Source organism: Ranitomeya imitator, chromosome 5 (genome assembly GCF_032444005.1).
Source record: "Ranitomeya imitator isolate aRanImi1 chromosome 5, aRanImi1.pri, whole genome shotgun sequence".
Taxonomy (NCBI): domain Eukaryota; kingdom Metazoa; phylum Chordata; class Amphibia; order Anura; family Dendrobatidae; genus Ranitomeya; species Ranitomeya imitator.
In genome coordinates, this window is record NC_091286.1 from 396626931 (window position 1) to 396649582 (window position 22652).

Below are 22652 nucleotides of genomic sequence, written 5' to 3' on the forward strand. Positions count from 1 at the left end.
CTGCAACTGATATTCGGAAGAACGCAGCCTTTTATTCTCATTTCTTTGTATTGCCTCAAGAGACCCAAGGTATGAAACAGAAACGGTTTGTGGCTGGTTTTCACCAGAGAACATGTGATCTCTAGAGATGGGCCAATCCATTCACAATACCCCAGTCCAGGGGCCAGAAAAGTATTCTGTGACTGCCAGGCTGGAGCCCTGCGAGCCGCCTCCTACATGCTGGCATCTACAGCTCCACTTTTAGCAGCCCGGTACAATGTGAGCGTTGTGGCATGATGAACATACAACAACCATTTGGCCTGGTCATTAGGGTCAAAATTGGCTCAGTCACTAAGGGGTTAAAATTAATGCAGATAACCTTTATGAAGATGAGAAAAAATAATCTCTGCTATCCAGAAAAATGGTAGTTACCTGCCGATAACGGTATTTCTCTGATCCCATGATGGCACCACGGAGAGAGGGGTCCGCCCCCAGGGACAGGAAACCTACAGATGAAAAAGGGCGTACCTCTCTCCCACATCAGTTGGATTACAGAGCCTTATACAGAACTTCAGCTGCAACTCAATATTTGTACAAATTAAACTTAACCAAATTAACTTAACAGAGGCACCGTGACTAAAACTAATTACTGGTACATTACCAAGTGCACACCTGTGTGTGAAAAGGGAGGGAATATACGGGTGCCATCATGGGATCAGAGAAATACCGTTATCGGCAGGTAACTACCATTTTCTCTATCCCCATGATGGCACCACGGAGAGATTTGAATAGATAGCTCTTAGGGAGGGACCACTGCCTCTAGAACCCTTCGCCCAAAGGTAGTATCAGAGGAGGTCAAGTCTAAGCGGTAATGCTTGAAAAATGTAGACTGGGAAGACCAAGTGACCGCTCTACATATCTGTTGTATCGAAGCGCCAGCTCTCTCTGCCCAGGATGATGCCACTGCTCTGGTCGAATGAGCCTTTATATTCTCCGGGATGGCTGTCCCGCAGGATGAGTAGGATAGGGCGATGGCGTCTCTTATCCACCTTGCTAACGTGGCTTTCGATGCTTTTTGTCCCTTCCGTGGACCCTGGAAGCAGACAAACAAAGCCCTATCCTTCCTGCACTCCCTGGTGGCTGACAGATATTGGATCAGACATCGTTTTACGTATAGGGTATGCAGTGTTTTTTCCCCCTCATTTTTAGGGTTGGGACAAAAGGAGGGCAAAGAGATTTCTTGCGTTCTATGAAACTGTGACGATATTTTAGGGAGGTAAGCCGGGTCAGTTTTAAGAATGACTTTGTCATCAAGTATCTGAATAAAGGGTGGACATGAGGATAACGCTTGTATATCGCTGACACGACGAGCCGAGGTTAAGGCCACTAGGAGTGTGGTTTTTAGGGATAAGATCTTTAAAGGAACTTCTGTCAGGGGCTCAAAGGAAGGTTTGCTTAGAGCGTTTAATACAAGGTTTAGATCCCATGGAGGAGAGTTGTGGAGGGGAATGGGTCTGGATCTAGATGAGGCTTTAATGAAACGCATGACCCATCGATTTTTGGCCAAGTCGTAATTATACAGTGCTCCTAAGGCTGCCACCTGGACCTTTAGAGTGCTTGTAGCTAAACCTCTTTCCAGACCTTTCTGTAAGAACTCAAGTATTTTCCCTATTGGGATCTCCCCGGACGGGTCTGCCCCTGATACCGACATAAACTTTTTCCACACTTTCCCATATATTCTAGTGGTTACGGGTTTTCTACTCTGTAATAGAGTGGACACCAAGTTGGGAGAGAACCCTTTATCCCTCAGCAACCTCCTTTCAAAAGCCATGCTGTCATGTGTAAATTTTTTACATTGGGGTGAAATACTGGACCCTAGGACAGAAGTTTTGGAGAGTCTGGTAGAACCCAAGGACTCGATATGGACATGTTTCTTAGCCAAGAAAACCATATTCTGCTGGGCCAAAATGGCGCTATTACTATCACTGTAGCTCTCTCCTCCCGAATTTTCCTCAACACTAAGGGGATGAGCGACATTGGAGGGAACGCATAGGTGAGATGATAGTTCCAAGGAATTGTTAGCGCGTCTAGAGCTACAGGGTTCCCCCGGGGATCGATTGAGCAGAATGTTTTCACTTTGTGGTTTTGGCTGTTCGCGAATAGGTCTATTTCTGGTAGACCCCAGAGATTCACGATTTGATCGAAGACCAACTGATTTAGCTCCCACTCTCCCTTGCTTTAAGCATGTTCTGCTCAGGAAGTCTGCAGTCTGGTTTTCTGAGCCCTTTAAGTGGAGAGCTGTCAAGGACTTTAGACTGTGTTCCGCTATGTGGAAGATGGATTGGGTTACCTCCATCAGTGCTCGACACCTGGTGCCCCCTTGGTGGTTTAGATATGCGACCACTACCTGGTTGTCCGAGAAGATTTTTACATGATGCCCGTGAAGGAGATATAGAAAATGTGTTAGGGCCAGCTTTACCGCTAAAAGTTCTTTCATGTTGGAAGAGTCTAGCTCTTGACTTCTGTTCCAATTCCCCTGTGCCACTTGATCGTCTATGTGTGCTCCCCAACCCCAGGGGCTTGCATCTGTCGTTAGAATTTTTTCTGTCGGTAGAGCCCAAGGAACCCCTTTGGTTAGATTCCCTGGGTCCGCCCACCATGCTAGGGAGTGTATCGTGTTTGGTGATATACTTAACTGCTCGTCTAAATTCCCGTGCAGAGATATGCCTGAATCTAAAGTCTCCCATTGTAGATCCCGGGAATGACATTGTGCCCACTGTACGGCCGGGATACAGGCAGTCATGGAGCCCAACAGGGACATTGCTTTCCTCAGGGTAGTGACTGGGGATACCGTCAGCTGCAACACTGCCTGTGTCATTTTCTGAATCTTCTCCTGAGGAAGATAGCATTTCTGGGTGATCGAGTCTAGGACTATCCCTAAGTACTCCTGTACCTGGGATGGCACCATCTTGGACTTGGCTATGTTTAGCAGCCACCCTAGACTCGACAGTGAAGTCATGACCTGATTCAACTGTTGTTCACAATGTTGGAATGAGTTCCCTACTACAAGGAGGTCGTCCAGATAGGGAACTATTAGGATGTTCTGCTCCCGTATGTGGGCCATTACTTCTGACATTATGTTCGTGAATACCCGAGGAGCAACAGCTATCCCGAAGGGGAGAGCCCGGAATTGGAAGTGTTTTACCTCCCCCTGGATATTCACTGCCAGTCTGAGATATTTTTGATAATCTCTGTGGATGGGCACATGGTGATATGCGTCTCGTAAATATAGAACAGTCATGAAACACAAGGGAAAGAGTATTCTTACGCAAGATTTTATTGTCTCCATTTTGAAATGTTGTATCTCTAGGAAACTGTTTAATTTTTTTAGATTGATGATCGTTCTGTATGATCCGTCCGGCTTCTTGCGGAGGAAGAGGGGAGAATAGAAACCTGTGCCTCTTTCCTGGTATGGGACTTCTTGCAATACCCCTTTCTGGACTAAGTTCAGAATTTCCTTCTGGAGAGCTGACTGTTCGTGTGATTGTTTTTGAGGCGTTATCATGAAGAAGTTGCCGGGAGGGACACGAAATTTGAATTTGAGGCCTTCTCGTATAATGCCTAAGATCCAGGGGCTGTTTGAAATTCTTTCCCTGGCTGGAAGAAACTCGGCTAGTCTCCCTCCGACCCGGGGAATACCTTCATTGGGATTTTTTATTATCAGGAGGGGGGGGGGTTTGTTGAACAAGAAGCCCCTGTTTTTATTTCTTCTGTCTTCCCATCCATCCTTATTTCCTTTTGGGAGTCTTCTCCGCATAAACTTTCTGTTCCGAAAGGAACGTCTATATGACTGGTTAGGGAATCCGGGAAAAGATTTCTTTTTATCCCCCGCTTTGTCGAGGATGTCATCTAATGTTGATCCAAACAGGAATTCCCCTTCACAAGGTATTGAGAATAACTTGGTCTTCGTTTGCAAGTCCCCCGGCCAGCACTTTAGCCACAGGGCACGTCTTGCTGCGTTGGAAAAAGAGGCTGACCTGGCTGCTAATCTCACTGAGTCCACCGAAGCGTCCGCCAAAAAAGCTGCTGCCCCTTTCATCATGGACACTGACTTCTGTATTGTGTCTCTTGAGACTTTTCCCTTTAGCTGGGAATCCAAGTGTTCGAGCCATACCATTAGAGCACGGGCCGTGCAAGTGGCTGCGATGGCTGGCTTTAGACCACCTCCTGCTGCTTCCCATGAGTGTTTTAAGAAAGTGTCTGCTTTTTTGTCCATCGGCTCTTTTAGAGTGCCCATGTCCTCGAAGGGCAGGGCAAATTTTTTGGAGGCCTTTGTTATGGCCACATCCAGTTTGGGTGCCTTGCTCCAGGATGAGCAGGCTGGGTCGTCGAACGGGTATTTTCTCTTGGGAGTCAAGAGAACTTTTTTATCCGTTTTTTTCCATTCTTTCTTGATTAAAGAATGAATCTTCTCATTTATCGGGAATACCCTTCTTTTCTTCTGTTCTAATCCGCTGAACATTATGTCCTGTGCTGTTCTTTTAGGACGTTCATCTACCAGACCCATGGTTGTTCTAATGGCCTTCACCAGTGCGTCTGTCTCTTCGATGGGGAAGCAACTGCGTCCCCCTTCTGACAATAGTGAAGAGGTCTCGGATGTTGATGAATCGTTAGAGTCAGATGTTTCACTTTCTGATTCGTTTATGCTGGGTTCAGGAGACTTATGACCTGATCTACTTTTTTCCCTCTGAATTTTAATGCCTTTGAGGGCACTCTCCACCTGATTTTTTATTAATGTTTTCAGGTCTGATGCGAACGCCGGGGACTCCTCCTGAATGTTTTTTTCTATGCAAGATCCGCATAGCTTTTTTTCCCAGGAGGAAGGTAGTTCTTCCGAACATATCGCACAAACTTTGTGCTTTGATTTAGTTGTACACTTCCTTCCCTAGAAGAAAAAGTAATCTCGTATTACATTATTACTTTCACGTAGATCACTCACCCCTTGTGAATGAGAGATACCGTCTCTGGCCTCGGGACTACATCCACTGGCTTCATCGCCGGTCGTGTAGATTTCCCAGAGACTTGGCTGCGTTGTGACCCTGAGCGACCACTGCTGCTGCGCTGCTGGGACGAAGCATTTCCCTTCCGCTGATGCTGTGAGCGCAGGTGCCGCTGCACCTGTAATTGTTCAGGTGACAGTTGTGCACACTCCTGTGCCTCTTGCTCCTCTCTACCACTCATAGTGGCTCCACTCTGTAATTTTTTAGCAAAGAGGGGATTTCCACGCTTACTCCTTAGGGAACGCTGTTTTTGAATCTGCCGCCGGCAGAAGCGACCATCTGCGCAGGCGCGCGCGTCACTTCCGGTTTGCGGCACAGGCGTCCTATAGGGAAGATATTATTGGGGACGCCTGTGCGCGCGTTCTCTCGTTCCGCCTGCCCCCGCACTTCCGGTTTGGGCGGCGGTGATCGGCGTTGCTGTGGGGCGTTTTCTGCTCTAGCGCTCCTGCGCCCGCCATGGAAAGGTAGCCACCGCTACCTCCATGTACCGACTAGCGGTACAGAGGCTGAATCGGTGACCGCCGTCACCTGCCTCCTTCCTCCCCCTTTTTTTTTTTTTTCCATGGGGAAGGTAGGCTGGAACCTCTTCACTGCCTCCCCCTGCCACACTCACCCACAGGGCCCGCCGACCCCAGCGGTGGTGCTTCAGGGTCGGAATAAAAGGGGGGAGAAAACCCGCTGTAACCAGCCGAGACAGGGCGCCCCTGTCAGGAACCGACCGGCCAGCTCCCTGGAATCCCACGAAGAATCCTTCAGGTACGTGCTGTAGGTTCCCCGTCAGGGACAGGAAACCAACTGATGTGGGAGAGAGGTACGCCCTTTTTCATCTGTAGGTTTCCTGTCCCTGGGGGCGGACCCCTCTCTCCGTGGTGCCATCATGGGGATAGAGAAAACATGTATGCCACAATATACATAAGCTAGTCTGATAAGTGTAGGGATGATAGAATGTACAATTGACAAAAAAGCTTTTCCCATGTGACAGTTGTAGAGCACTAGAAGTGCGTAAATAGTCACAGGACCCTGGTCCAGCTGAGAGGTCAGTTTTCTGCGTACTGCCACCTACATGTCAACTTCTTTTTTGATTAGATGGCTTGGGATTAGGGGTGTGTTGGGGTTAGGGTTGGAGTTAGAATTGGTTTTTTTTTCACCGTTCAGGTACATCAGTGGTTCTCCAAACGTGACATGGTACCATCATTGATTCCAGCCAATTTTTGCGATCAAAAAGTCAAATGGTGTTCCCTCCCTTCAGAGCCCTGCCATGCACCCAAACAGTGGCTTTCCCCCACATATCAGGTATTGGCGTACAAGAGATATTGCACAACAAATTTTGTGGTCCATTTTCTCCTGATACTCTTGTGAAAAAAAAAATAAATGGCTCCAAAATACATTTTTTTGTGAAAATAATGGCTTTAGTTCTTGTGAAGCACCTAAAGGGTTAATGAACTTCTTGAATGTGGTTTTGAGCACCTTGAGGGCTGCAGTTTTTAGAATGGTGTCACTTTTGGGTATTTTCTGTCATATTGACCCCCCCCCCCCCAAAAAAAAAACTTTCTTCAAATGTGATGTGGTCCCTAAAAAAAAATGTTTTTGTAAATTTTGTTGTAAAAATGAGAAGTCGCTGGTCAACTTTTAACCCTTATAACGTCCTAACAAAAAAAAAAAAAATTGTGTCCAAAATTGTGCTGATGTAAAGTTGACATGTGGAAATGTTATTTATTAAACAATTTTGTGCAATATGACTCTGCGATTTAAGGGCACAAAAATTAAATTTTTTTGAAAATTGCTACATTTTCCAAATTTTTGACAAATTTCGTTTTTTTTTTCTCCAGAAATAAATGCAAGTCATATTGAAGAAATTTTACCGCTAACATGAAGTACAATATGTCACGAAAAACATTGTCAGAATAAGTGGGATCCGTTAAAGCACCCCAAAGCTATAACCTCATAAAGTGACAGTTGTCAGAATTGTAAAAATTGGCTTGTCATTAAGTACAAAATTGGCTGACACTAAGGGGTTAAAACAGATAGCATCCGTGCTGCCCAGATCCGGCTCCGCTGATGAACCTGCTCTATATATTGATAGTGCATACCTTCTAGAAAGCACCATTATTTTAGGCGCTTCCCTAAAAAAATACAAGGATACAGGAGGATATGATTAGATTTTCTGTTTTATAAAACTGTGAACTAATTAAGTCACTGACTGATAAATTTTGGTTTGGATTATTAAACATTGTTCTTTCATTACATTTTATTTTCTAACATTTCAAAACAGAAAACAGTAAAGTAAATTAACCAGATACAATATTGACCATAAAGAATGCATTTCACTTCGGCACTGGTTGTAAATCAGAACCTGTAAGGTGTCACTTACCCACAGAAATCCATGATGCATTGAAAGAGTATCAGGATCATTTTCACTACTGAGATATGGTTCGGGATTATAGACGGCACATTCAATCTGAAAATAAATCAGGGAAATGCTAATTGGGTCAGAGAACATTACGTCCATACCTGGCTCTATAAATACACTTACATCATGTACAGTAGGTATCGCTGACTTGAAGAGGCATTAATCATGTGGATGGTAAGTGCTATTAATAAGGTCATACACTGATGTCTGGGGTTAAAAATATGTGCACGGCCTCTGAAGCTCAGACCCGACTGAGTGTATGTTACATATTTGCAGAGAAGACCAGATGGGCCTGCAGTCTATGTTCTCTGAATGCCAAGTCAAGATGGAGTTATTGCATTTTAAAGTATGATATGAAAAAAAGATCTACGCTGCCCAAGAAGCGCTTCTAATGGCTGCAATCCAAAACTCACCTTGAATTCCTGTTGCTTAGACATGATCACTGGAAGGTGCTCAACCAGTAAGGGGTGCTTCTCCTTTTTGACCTGGTTTCCCTCATCTTCCAGACAGAACCAACCCAGCTGGTTCTCCTCTCCTGGTATAGAGGAAATGCGACATTTATTCACGGGTTCCTTCAGTAATATGTCACTACTACATGTAAACATCCCTTTTTATAGCTACGGTTCGTTACCAATTTCAACGAACACAATATATTTTAAAACGAACCTTCTGTTCTCAGGCACCAGGTCCTTTAACTTACATAAATTAAGGGACAATAACCTTTTTACTTGGCTTATGGAAACCAATTAAGGATTTACTCTACAAGCTTTTTTTTTTAACACATGTTCCTGCTCCTTTGTGAGCGTATATCTCTGCATGTATTCCTTCAGCTAATTTGCTAAACCACGCCGGAATAAGAGGCCTATGTGATCTCAAAAGTTTGCTTTCTAACATCATTTTATTTTTGCTAGCTATGGACAATTCTGTTTTTCACGCTTTCATTTTTCTCCCATTCTTTCATGATAGGAGGTTTTTTTTTTTGCATGTCGAGTTGGGAAAATAATTCCACGTGCAATGAAATGGTAAAAAAAAAACTGCAAATTCTAATTTTTTTTTTTTTTTGCTTTTGGCTGTATGTTGATCAGCTTGTAGTAAAAATGGTCTGGCAACATACGGTAATTTTCTAGGTCAGTACAATTACGTCAATCTGAAACTTGTCTACTTTTTTTTTAATATTATTATTATTATTTGGAAATTAGAAAAAATAAATAATATTTTTCAGTCGCCATTTTCAAAGATCCGTAATGTTTTTATTTTTCTGTCAATTGAGCTGTTATGATACTGTTACCATAGCTTTTGATTGCATTTTTTATAGTGGTCCGGTGACAGATAAAAACACAATTTGGATGTTTTTATTTCACTTGTCTTTATGGAGTTTACAGTACTGGATAATTTAATATTTTCATAGATCAGACTTATGGATGGGGAGATACATTAGATTTATTTTTTATTTATAAACTGGGAAAAAGTTGTCGATTTGAAATGTTATACGTTTATGTATACAAACACTTTCTTTAAAAGCAGTAGTAATTCCACAGCTCTGTACAGACATCATCACTGTCCCCACTGGGGCTCACAATCTAAATTCTCTACCAGTATGTCTTTCAGAGTAATTTGGAGCACCTGCAAAAAACCCACACAAATACAGGGAGAACATATAAACTCTGTGCAGATCATGGGCGGACTCACCGCATGTGCAGCTGCACAGGGGCCCAGGAGGACAGGGGGCCCGATCAGCTGCTCAAATATCTTACTCTCTCAGAGCCAGCGGCTGCATCTACACTAAGAGGAGAGGAAGGGGCCCTAACTGAGCCTTTTGCTGTCAGAGAGGGGCCCCTTCCTCTCCTCTGAGTTGATGCTGCCACTGGCTCTTTGATATGATGATGGAGCCCGAGATCCCTGGACACACCCCTGGAATCCTTGGACAAGCCCCCGGCTTCTCTTCCTGGTGCAGGCAGGAACAGGCCTGTTAAGTATGGCTGATCTCAGCCAGTCCTGTCTCCTCACTGCTGCTGGGAACAGCCTCCGAGCAGTCAGTACATCTGACACCTCTCCTGCCTCCTGAGCAGTTCTGACAACTGAACTGCCTAATGTTCACATGAGCCATCACACCAATCCCCCTGCCCCCTGTAGCTACCTCCACCACCTGTACGGAGGGGGCTTCATTGAAAAACTGCGACACTGGCCCATTCAGATGCAGGAGCTGCAGTTTGAATGCTGCCTGAGTGGACCAGTGCAGCCATTCCTCAGTAGAGACCCCTCAGTACAGGTGTAGTAAGTGGCGAGATTGATGTGATGGCCGATGTTCACATGGGTTAGACACCTGTTAGAAATTCTCAGGAGGAAGAAGTGTCAGATCCACTGATTGCGGGGAGTACGCTCTGCAGCTGTCAGAGGCCGCGAAGAGGCAGGAGGACTGGCGAGAGCTGGAAATCTGGCCAGTAAGTGCTGATGGAGTACTCAAGACTCCCAGGATGGAGCTGCTGGAGATGGAAGAATGCACCTGACAGAGGGACGACACGTGTAAGTAACAAAATGTGTACAGACTTACTATCACCTATGTGTATTTCCATACTTCTGTGCACCTCTTTGTAAAAGTCTATCTACATAATCGTCTAAGGGGTACTTCCGTCTGTCTGTCTGTTTGTAACAGAAATCCCGCGTCGCTGATTGGTCGCAGCCGGCAGGCTTAGTCTGGCCATGAATTGGCCCCTCCCTACTCCCCTCCAGTCAGCGCCAGTGTGTCGCCCCATCCCGGACCAACATTTTACTATTGATGCAGGCTATGCAGCATCAATAGTAAAAAGATATAATGTTAAAAATAATAATAAAAAAAAATCATGCTATTCTCACCTTCCGTCGCCTCCGCAGCTTGTCCGCTCCTCGCGATGCCGCCGGCAGCTTCCGTTCCCAGAGATGCATTGCGAAATTACCCAGATGACTTAGCGGTCTCGCGAGTTAAACACCCCTTCACTTTTTACTATTTATGCTGCCTATGCAGCATCAAGAGTAAAAACGTATAATGTTAAAAATAATTTAAAAAAATCCCACTATATTCTCACTGTCCGCCGCGCCAGCCTTTCCCGCTCCTCGCGCTCCAGTCCCAAGAATGCATTGCGGCAATGAGGCGAGACCGCTACATGATCATGGATTATTGCCGCAAAGCATTACTGGGAACGGAGCGTCGCAAGGATACAGCATACAGCATAATAGAATGTTGTAGATGAGCCCTGAAAGGTGGTGGCTGTACCTTATATCTGCCAAACCTGGTGACAGGTTCCCTTTAACGGGGCATTCCCGGGGCCAGACAAATCGCCAATGCAGCTGCATCGGGCCCAGAAGTGGAGTGCGGCAGCTCGATCTGCATCCTTGGACGCACAATTCAGCTGAAATATATTGCAGCGCCGGTGATCCGCCAGTTCTGCTGCAGTACACGCCGCTGACCAATTTGCATCCAGCATCTGACCTCGGTGTGTCCATGACTGGGGGGCAGGGCCGGACTGGCTATCTGGCAATTCTGGCAAATGCCAGAAGGGCCTGTCTGGTCATGGGCTGGCCTCGTCTGCAACATTGTTGAGAGACTCATTGCCAGAGAGAGTAAAAATAATCCTAAAATATTCTTTAACTACATAAATAGTAAGAAACTAAAAAATGATAGTGTTGGCCCCCTTAAAAATAGTCTGGGTGAGATGGTGGATGAGGATGAGGAAAAAGCTAATATGCTAAATGACTTTTTTTCATCAGTATTTACACAAGAAAATCCCATGGCAGACAAAATGTCTAGTGATAAAAATTCCCAATTAAATGTCACCTGCTTAACCCAGCAGGAAGTGCGGCGGCGTCTAAAAATCACTAAAATTGACAAATCTCCGGGCCCGGATGGGATACACCCTCGAGTACTGCAGGAATTAAGTACAGTCATTGATAGACCATTATCTTTAATCTTTAAAGACTCCATAATAACAGGGTCTGTGCCGCAGGACTGGCGTATAGCAAATGTGGTGCCAATATTCAAAAAGGGAACAAAAACTGAACTCGGAAATTATAGGCCAGTAAGCTTAACCTCTACTGTGGGTAAAATCCTGGAGGGCATTCTAAGGGACGCTATACTGGAGTATCTGAAGAGGAATAACCTCATGACCCAGTATCAGCACGGGTTTACTAGGGACCGTTCATGTCAGACTAATTTGATCAGTTTCTATGAAGAGGTAAGTTCCGGATTGGACCAAGGGAACCCAGTGGATGTAGTGTATATGGACTTTTCAAAAGCTTTTGATACGGTGCCACACAAAAGGTTGATACATAAAATGAGAATAATGGGGATAGGGGAAAATATGTGCAAGTGGGTTGAGAGCTGGCTCAGGGATAGGAAACAAAGGGTGGTTATTAATGGAGCACACTCGGACTGGGTAGCGGTTAGCAGTGGGGTACCACAGGGGTCAGTATTGGGCCCTCTACTTTTTAACATATTTATTAATGACCTTGTAGGGGGCATTCAGAGTAGAATTTCAATATTTGCAGATGACACTAAACTCTACAGGGTAATCAATACAGAGGAGGACAATTTTATATTACAGGATGATTTCTGTAAACTAGAAGCTTGGGCTGATAAATGGCAAATGAGCTTTAATGGGGATAAATGTAAGGTCATGCACTTGGGTAGAATTAATAAGATGTATAATTATGTGCTTAATTCTAAAACTCTGGGCAAAACCGTCAATGAAAAAGACCTGGGTGTATGGGTGGATGACAAACTTAAATTCAGTGGCCAGTGTCAGGCAGCGGCTACAAAGGCAAATAAAATAATGGGATGCATTAAAAGAGGCATAGATGCTCATGAGGAGAATATAATTTTACCTCTATACAAGTCACTAGTTCGACCACACTTAGAATACTGTGCACAGTTCTGGTCTCCGGTGTTTAAGAAAGACATAGCTGAACTGGAGCGGGTGCAGAGAAGAGCGACCAAGGTTATTAGAGGACTGGGGGGTCTGCAATACCAAGATAGGTTATTACACTTGGGGCTATTTAGTTTGGAAAAACGAAGACTAAGGGGTGATCTTATTTTAATGTATAAATATATGAGGGGACAGTACAAAGACCTTTCTGATGATCTTTTTAATCATAGACCTGAAACAGGGACAAGGGGGCATCCTCTGCGGTTGGAGGAAAAAAAAAAGGTTTAAGCATAATAACAGACGCGGATTCTTTACTGTAAGAGCAGTGAGACTATGGAACTCTCTGCCGTATGATGTTGTAATGAGTGATTCATTACTTAAATTTAAGAGGGGACTGGATACCTTTCTGGAAAAGTATAATGTTACAGGGTATATACACTAGATTCCTTGATAGGGCGTTGATCCAGGGAACTAGTCTGATTGCCGTATGTGGAGTCGGGAAGGAATTTTTTTCCCCAATGTGGAGCTTACTCTTTGCCACATGGGTTTTTTTTGCCTTCCTCTGGATCAACATGTTAGGGCAAGTTAGGTTAGGCTATGGGTTGAACTAGATGGACATATAGTCTTCCTTCAACCTTAATAACTATGTAACTATTGTTAACAGAATTGGTGTTCTCAAGACACCCATACTGCTAAAAATTGTGATGAAGCACAAAGTCGCTGACTCCTTCACTTACCCCAGCAGGCCACGGGTATCATTAGAAATATTGGTCTTGTAGTAAATCTTCCTTTCCTCCATCTAGGGAAACATTTGTAATGTATCCCATCTAGTGCTTGGGGACGGGGACAACACGGGCCTGTGTGATTTCAAATGCCAAGGCTGAATTTCAGCCCCAGTCTGTACCTGCTCTCACCCCATCTATTTTGAAATCTGCTCAAACAAAGAGAGGTTTAATACTAGAGATAGGACTGTCCTGGTTGGGTACACCTTGTCGCGGTGGCATAGTTTTTATGCTTTTTTGCTCAAAATTGTGTTAACTGAGTATCCTATGTTATTTATTAGAACTACTTTTTTATTTACTTACTACAGGGTATTTACTCACTTTGTTTTTATCTCATGTTTTGTATGATACAACCTATAATGTAAGAGTATTTCAATGAAGGCATTCTTTACTCAGAACCATTACTATAACTATATGACTATAACTATATATCTATAATGCAATAATAAATGTTAATAATAAACTGACAGGTGCGACCATTACAATCAAGAGTTGCTAAGCTTCCAAATTAGAAACTGCCTGCTGCTAAAGTACCTGTGGAGTCATACTGAATTATTCTTTTATGTACATGAAAGGCATATTTTACATCACAACCAGCAAGCACTTACCAAGAGCAAGTTTTGCCATCTGTAAATTATTGATCCATGACTGTTTTGCAGCAGGAGTAAATGTATTAAAGACTGCAGTAAAGAAAGTGGCCCTTCCTGATCTGAAACACATTTAGAAAAGAAGATGAAAAGACTATGCGTGGTGGAAATATTTACTGTCTCAGAAAATTATCAAAAACAAATACCACTGACTTGTCATGCTTGCCAGGAAGCTGGAGCTGAATTCTGCAGCGGTCTGCAGCTCGAATTTCATTCTCTTTCTTCAAGATCAGTCTTTGTAATCCTGAAGACCAGTCCTGAGCAATTGTGGGATTCAAATTCTAAAATAGAGGATTAATCAGTTCACAAAATAGATATACAATTGTTAAAGTGAGCACTTTCCTCCCCAATACCTATTACATGTGTCATCAGGCAGTAAGAGCAGTAAAGGCCCCGTCACACTTAGCGACGCTACAGCGATCCCGACAACGATACGACCTGTCAGGGATCGTTGCTGCGTCGCTATGTGGTCGCTGGTGAGATGTCAAACTGTGAGATCTCCCCAACGACGCAGCAGCGATGCTGCGACCTGTAGCGACCTGTACAACGATGTCACATGGCAGCTATTTCATGACGATTAACAGACCTCAATGAGGGACGTCCTGTCATGAGGTCGTTGGTAAGGTGTCAAACACAGCGATGTGTGCTACCCAGCGGGACCTCAACGACCAAAAAAAGGTCCAGGCCATTCCGACACGACCAGCGATCTCACAGCAGGGGCCTGGTCGCTGCTACGTGTCACACATAGCGAGATCGCTACTGAGGTCGCTGTTGCGTCACAAAACTTGTGACTCAGCAGCGATCTCGCTTTGTGTGACGGGGGCTTAAGGGACTAGCACAGCTCTGAGTAATATCTGCCTGTAGAAGACCAGCTCTACCTTGCCTACAACGTATTCTAATTAGCAGAACATGTTCAAACCTAAAATGACTTTTTTTTTGCTGTATAATAGTAAAGTGTTTTCTGACTAGAAATTAAGGTAACTAACCATTGATAATGGGCTTGTTTCCACCAATTCCTAATATGGAATGTATAAGTTGTAGAGGGGTCCCAATTAGCAAAGGGTTGGTAAAAAAAAAAAAAATAATGGTGCTTTGGGAGACTTGGCTGGGTCATTTGTGTTCCCTTTTCTCATCTGTTTGCTTTGGCAGCTCACTGACCCATAAGTCAGTGGGGCTGTTAACACTTTTCTTTTTTCATGAATCTACTGACCCGATCTGAGGAAAACTCAATGTATGCCCAATTCTGGTCAATTTTTATAGTTGGGTCTGGAGCATGGAAGTCTATCTTAGAGAGATACCATAGAATACACACTGAAGACACCCTAACACTTCTGTTTTTCTCTGAAGGAAATCAGATATGGTCATGTGAATGTGACCTAAAGTGCTTTTCCCATATTATGCATCAATGCCATAAAGCCATTAATTTAGAAAATGGGAATACACACACTGAAAACAATACACTACTGAGGTCAACAAGTCTAATAACATCTCTACTTGTCTACAGGATGTGGCTTTTTTTTTTGTTTTAAGGAGAACCTGTCAGATCAAGGCATCCTATTCACCTGCAGCTATAGGTTACATATACAGACATATAGAGCTATAATCATATCTGCCTGCCTTACTGGAGCAGCAACTACATTGGGAGAATGAACTTCTATCCTCCCTGTAATGGCCTGAAATCTCTCCCTGCCATTGACAGCCCACTCTGCACACATACTCTGCAGAACAGCCTGTCAATCAATTACAGTGCGCTTACTGTATAGCGAACGAGGACTGTAATCACTCCTTGCACCACCCCGAAGACTGGAAGCGAGCAGTTACATGGCGATATAAAAATTAATTTTATTCCTGTAGCCGACGCTCCAGTAAGGCTGAGCAATGTAATTTTAACTACATTTACCAGCAGATTACCCCAATAAATTCAGGTATATGGCGTTTCTGGACACAACAGGTTCCATTAAAAAAATATATGCATTAGACATCTGTCAAATGAGCAGTCACAGCTATCTCTCCCAACTCCTCCATACACAGGAACGCTAGGCTCGGCCACCTGCATCCTCAGAGAGCGGCTGAAATTATCCTCTGGCAACAGCTTGTGTCTCACATGAAAAGAAAAGGATCAACTACTGAAATTCAGTAGACCAGATGCTTAACCCCTTTACCCCCAAGGGTGGTTTGCACGTTATGGACCGGGTCAATTTTTACAATTCTGACCACTGTCCCTTTATGAGGTTATAACTCTGGAACGCTTCAACGGATCCCGGTGATTCTGACATTGTTTTCTCGTGACATATTGTACTTCATTATAGTGGTAAAATTTCTTTGATATTACCTGCGTTTATTTGTGAAAAAAACGGAAATTTGGCGAAAATTTTGAAAATTTCGCAATTTTCCAACTTTGAATTTTTATGCAATTAAATCACAGAGATATGTCACACAAAATACTTAATAAGTAACATTTCCCACATGTCTACTTTACATCAGCACAATTTTGGAACCAAAAATTTTTTTTTGTTAGGGAGTTATAAGGGTTAAAAGTTGACCAGCAATTTCTCATTTTTACAACACCATTTTATTTTAGGGACCACATCTCATTTGAAGTCATTTTGAGGGGTCTATATGATAGAAAATACCCAAGTGTGACACCATTCTAAAAACTGCACCCCTCAAGGTTCTCAAAACCACATTCAAGAAGTTTATTAACCCTTCAGGTGCTTCACAGGAATTTTTGGAATGTTTAAATAAAAATTAACATTTAACTTTTTTTCACAAAAAATTTACTTCAGCTCCAATTTGTTTTATTTTGCCAAGGGTAACAGGAGAAAATGGACCCCAAAAGTTGTTGTACAATTTGTCCTGAGTACGCTGATACCCCATATGTGGGGGTTAACCACAGTTTGTGCGCATGGCAGAGCTCGGAAGGGAAGGAGCGCCATTTGACTTTTCAATGCAAAGTTGACTGGAATTGAGATGGGACGCCATGTTGCGTTTGGAGAGCCACTGATGTGCCTAAACATTGAAACCCCCCACAAGTGACACCATTTTGGAAAGTAGACCCCCTAAGGAACTTATCTAGAGGTGTGGTGAGCACTTTGACCCACCAAGTGCTTCACAGAAGTTAATAATGCAGAACCGTAAAAATAAAAAATCATTTTTTTTTCACAAACATTATCTTTTCGCCCCAAATTTTTTATTTTCCCAATGGTAAGAGAAGAAATTGGACCACAAAAGTTGTGGCACAATTTGTCCTGAGTACTCTGATACCCCATATGTGGGGGTAAACCATTGTTTGGGCGCATGGGAGAGCTCGGAAGGGAAGGAGCGCCGTTTGACCTTTCAATGCAAAATTGACAGGAATTGAGATGAGACGCCATGTTGCGTTTGGAGAGCCACTGATGTGCCTAAACATTGAAACCCCCCACAAGTGACACCATTTTGGAAAGTAGACCCCCTAAGGAACTTATCTAGAGGTGTGGTGAGCACTTTGACCCACCAAGTGCTTCACAGAAGTTTATAATGCAGAACCGTAAAAATAAAAAAATCATTTTTTTTTCACAAAAATTATCTTTTCGCCCCCAATTTTTTATTTTCCCAATGGTAAGAGAAGAAATTGGACCACAAAAGTTGTGGCACAATTTGTCCTGAGTACTCTGATACCCCATATGTGGGGGTAAACCATTGTTTGGGCGCATGGGAGAGCTCGGAAGGGAAGGAGCGCCGTTTGACCTTTCAATGCAAAATTGACAGGAATTGAGATTGGACGCCATTGTTGCGTTTGGAGAGCCACTGATGTACCTAAACATTGAAACCCCCCACAAGTGACACCATTTTGAAAAGTAGACCCCCTAAGGAACTTATCTAGATGTGTGGTGAGCACTTTGACCCAATAAGAGCTTCACAGAAGTTTATAATGCAGAGCCGTAAAAATAAAACAAAATTTTTTTCCCACAAAAATAATTTTTTAGCCCCCAGTTTTGTATTTTCCTGAGGGTAACAGGAGAAATTGGACCCCAAAAGTTGTTGTGCAATTTGTCCTGAGTGCGCTGATACCCTATATGTGGGGGAGAACCAGCGTTTGGGCGCATGGGAGGGCTCGGAAGGGAAGGAGAGCCATTTGGAATACAGACTTAGATGGAATGGTCTGCAGGCGTCACATTGTGTTTGCAGAGCCCCTAATGTACCTAAACAGTAGAAACCCCCCACAAGTGACCCCATATTGGAAACTAGACCCCCCAAGGAACTTATTTAGATGTGTTGTGAGAACTTTGAGCCCCCAAGTATTTCACTACAGTTTATAACGCAGAGCCGTGAAAATAAAATAAAAAATTTCCCCTCAAAATTATTTTTTAGCCCCCAGTTTTGTATTTTCTCGAGGGTAAAAGGAGAAATTGGACCCCAAAAGTTGTTGTCCAATTTGTCCTGAGTGCGTTGATACCCCATATGTGGGGTGAACCAGCGTTTGGGCGCATGGGAGGGCTCGGAAGGGAAGGAGCGCCATTTGGAATGCAGACTTAAATGGAATGGTCTGCAGGCGTCACATTGCGTTTGCAGAGCCCCTAATATACCTAAACAGTAGAAACCCCCACAAGTGACCCCATGTTGGAAACTAGACCCCCCCACGAACTTATCTAGATGTGTTGTGAGAACTTTGAGCCCCCAAGTGTTTCACTACAGTTTATAACGCAGAGCCGTGAAAATAAAAAATCTCTTTTTTTCCCACAAAAATTATTTTTTAGCCCCCAGTTTTGTATTTTCCCAAGGGTAACAGGAGAAATTGGACCCCAAAAGTTGTTGTCCAATTTGTCCTGAGTACGCTGATACCCCATATGTTGGGGTAAACTCCTGTTTGGGCACACGGGAGAGCTCGGAAGGGAAGGAGCACTGTTTTACTTTTTCAATGCAGAATTGGATGGAATTGAGATCGGTCGCCATGTCGCGTTTGGAGATCCCCCTGATGTGCCTAAATAGTGGAAACCCCCCAATTATAACTGAAACCCTAATCCAAACACACCCCTAACCCTAATCCCAACGGTAACCCTAACCACACCTCTAACCCAGACACACCCCTAATCCTAATCCCAATCGCAAATGTTATCCAAACCCTAACCCTAACTTTAGCCCCAACCCTAACTGTAGCCTTAACCCTAACCCTAGCCCTTACCCTAGCCCCAACCCTAACCCTAACCCTAGCCCTAGCCCTAACCCTAACCCTAGTCCCAACCCTAACCCTAGCCCTAGCCCTAGCCCTAACCCTAACCTTAGCCCTAACCCTAGCCCTAACCCTAACCCTAGCCCTAGCCCTAACCCTAACCCTAGCCCTAATGGGAAAATGGAAATAAATACATTTTTTTCATTTACTTTTATAGCGGGTTTTTTAGCGGATTTTTATGATTGGCAGCCGTCACACACTGAAAGACGCTTTTTATTGCAAAAAATATTTTTTGCGTTACCACATTTTGAGAGCTATAATTTTTCCATATTTGAGTCCACAGAGTCATGTGAGGTCTTGTTTTTTGCGGGACGAGTTGACGTTTTTATTGGTAACATTTTCGGGCACGTGACATTTTTTGATCGCTTTTTATTCCGATTTTTGTGAGGCAGAATGACCAAAAACCAGCTATTCATGAATTTCTTTTGGGGGAGGCGTTTATACCGTTCCGCGTTTGGTAAAATTGATAAAGCAGTTTTAATCTTCGGTTCAGTACGATTACAGCGACACCTCATTTATATCATTTTTTTATGTTTTGGCGCTTTTATACGATAAAAACTATTTTATAGAAAAAAATAATTATTTTTGCATCGCTTTATTCTGAGGACTATAACTTTTTTATTTTTTTGCTGTTGTCGCTGTATGGTGGCTCGTTTTTTGCGGGACAAGATGACGCTTTCAGCGGTACCATGGTTATTTATATCCGTCTTTTTGATCGCGTGTTATTCCACTTTATGTTTGGCGGTATGATAATAAAGCGTTGTTTTTTGCCTCGTTTTTTTTTTTTTTTTCTTACGGTGTTTACTGAAGGGGTTAACTAGTGGGCCAGTTTTATAGGTCGGGTCGTTACGGACGCGGAGATACTAAATATGTGTACTTTTATTGTTTTGTTTTTTTTATTTAGATAAAGAAATGTATTTATGGGAATAATATATTGTTTTTTTTTTCATTATTTAGGATTTTTTTTTTTTTTTTTTTTTTTTTTTTTACACACTTGGAAATTTTTTTTTTTACTTTTTTACTTTGCCCCAGGGGGGGACAATACAGATCGGTGATCTGCCAGTTTGCACAGCACTCTGACAGATCACCGATCTGTCTGAGAGCAGTGCAGCGTTACCAAGTGCCTGCTCTGAGCAGGCACTTGGTAAGCCACCTCCCTCCCTGCAGGACCCGGATCCGCGGCCATTTTGGATCCGGGACTTACTGCAGGGAGGGAGGTAGGAGACCCCCGGAGCAACGCGATCACATCGCGTTGCTGCGGGGGTCTCAGGGAAGCCCGCAGGGAGCCCCCTCCCTGCGCGATGCTTCCCTGCACCGCCGGCACATCGCGATCATCTTTGATCGCGGTGTGCCGGGGGTTAATGTGCCGGGGGCGGTCCGTGACCGCTCCTGGCACATAGTGCCGGATGTCAGCTGCGATAAGCAGCTGACACCCGGCCGCGATCGGCGGCGCTCCCCCCGTGAGCGCGGCCGATCGCGCTGGACGTAATATTCCGTCCTTGGGAATTAAGGCCCACCCCACATGGACGGAATATTACGTCCAATGGCAGAAAGGGGTTAAAGGGAACCTGTCACCCCGGTTTTTCAGTACGAGATAAAAATACTGTTAAATAGGGCCTGAGCTGTGCGTTACTATAGTGTATTTTGTGTACCCTGATTCCACCCCTAAGCTGCCGAAATAACTTACCAAAGTCGCTGTTTTCGCCTGTCAATCAGGCTGGTCAGGTCAGATGGGCGTGGCGACATCGCTGTATCTTCCCCCAGATCTTGCATATCTTTCCGTTGGTGGCGTTGTGGTTTGCGCATGCCCATCTTCTGAATCCACTGGGCAGGAGAAGAAAAAACGCACGATCGGCGCTATTTCCCTGGTGATCTGTGGGGGCGGCCATCTTCCTGAGGCCGCGCGTGCGCATATGGAGTCCTCTGCTGCCCGGGGCTTCAGGAAAATGGCCGCGGGATGCCGCGCGTGCGCAGATGGAGATCGTGGTGGCCATTTTCCTGAAGTTGAGATGCGAACTCGGCTTCAGGAAAATGGCCGCCGCGGGATGCCGTGCGTGCGCAGATGGAGATCGCGGCGGCCATTTTCCTGAAGCCCCGGGCAGCAGAGGACTCCATATGCGCACGCGCGGCCTCAGGAAGATGGCCGCCCCCACAGATCACCAGGGAAATAGCGCCGATCGCGCGTTTTTTCTTCTCCTGCCCAGTGGATTCAGAAGATGGGCATGCGCAAACCACTACGCCACCAAAGGAAATATATGCAAGATCTGGGGGAAGATACAGCGATGTCGCCACGCCTATATGACCTGACCAGCCTGATTGACAGGCGAAAACGGCGACTTTGGCAAGTTATTTCGGCAGCTTAGGGGTGGAATCAGGGTACACAAAATACACTATAGTAACGCACAGCTCAGGCCCTATTTAACAGTATTTTTATCTCGTACTGAAAAACCAGGGTGACAGGTTCCCTTTAACTCCCCAAAACCCATCTGATGGGAGAGGATCAGAAGGCCCCTATACATACACAATACTGTCGGCCAATCCCCGATATCAATGGGATTTAAGCACTTTAGTCCAGGTGACTCGGTGAACAAAATGCACAGCTTAAAGGAAGCCATATTAATCTGGAATAGGTGTCAAACCGTTGCCCTGCAGCACATGTACATGGACAGCAAGATTTCTAATAATTAGCATTATTAAGAAACTTGCAGGAGGTCTTCCGGACTTAGGCATTTTTTTGTTCTTGTTTATTTCTAGGTTTGGTATTCCTCTAATCTTTAAAAGGAGAGAAGTGGAGCTCGGTCTCAGAAGAAATGTTAATTTTATGAATAGGAGAAGTTGTAAGATGATCGGAAACCAGGCTCAGATGTTAAGTGACATTTATACTGTTACACAGTGTGCCTCCTCAGATATCGTCAGAGCGTCTGGTAACTAAGACACACACTTTCCATAGGAATCTCAGAGAAGGGTCGGTTGATAAACTGCATTCTCGGTTAGTCAATCCATGTGCAGAACGCTTTCATGAGATGGTAACTATCATATACAAGGTCCAAACTATTTGCTTAACTAAGGCCATTTTATGCTATTGATGAGCTATTTAAAACACCAATGATTTTGACAAGTTACTGCCTCCCGAAATCACTCCTTTTAACAACACTTAAGCATGGTCCCTTCTTATTCAAAAAAGAAAATCCCCATTATTTAGAACTTGTAAAATCAGACTAAGGCCTTATTCAGACATACAAAAAAAAAAAAAAAAAAAAAAGGTATGAACGCTATCCACTTTTTTCCCACATAGCAATAGTAGCTATAACAGTGATTGGGGTAGTACACTTGTCGCACAGTCCGCAGAAAATAGAGGAGGCATGACTAATATTGATCAAAGTGTCAGATCAAAATTAGCAGTGTTGAAGGGTCCATGAAAAAAAAGCACTGGATGCCAAAAAAGAAATGTATGTATTTATTTATTTTCATTTCTCACCCAAGAAAAACTGATGAAATTCCGACCAAACTGACATGGTAGGAACTGAAACTAACAAAACCTTGATAAAAAAAAAACAACTGATGAAACTTGGACTGATTTTCTCATATGAGAAAATCACTAACATCTGAATGAGTCTGTCACACTTTAGCCAGATGGGCGCACGGTGAGATGGAAGGGAAGCATCAA

At 43.9% G+C, this 22652-nt stretch overlaps 1 protein-coding gene across 6 annotated transcripts in view; it reads right to left on the reverse strand.

Annotated features, from left to right (window-relative positions):
* ARHGEF10 (Rho guanine nucleotide exchange factor 10) overlaps positions 1-22652 on the reverse strand; it is a 296127-nt gene that overhangs the window by 76931 nt on the left and 196544 nt on the right. For all 6 annotated transcript variants that reach the window (XM_069726905.1, XM_069726904.1, XM_069726903.1 and 3 more), the window contains 4 exons: positions 13930-14057; positions 13738-13838; positions 7863-7984; positions 7411-7497 (listed from right to left, as the gene is read on the reverse strand). In XM_069726905.1, coding sequence (XP_069583006.1) covers positions 7411-7497; positions 7863-7984; positions 13738-13838; positions 13930-14057 — 438 coding nt within the window. The remainder of the gene's footprint in view (positions 1-7410; positions 7498-7862; positions 7985-13737; positions 13839-13929; positions 14058-22652) is intronic.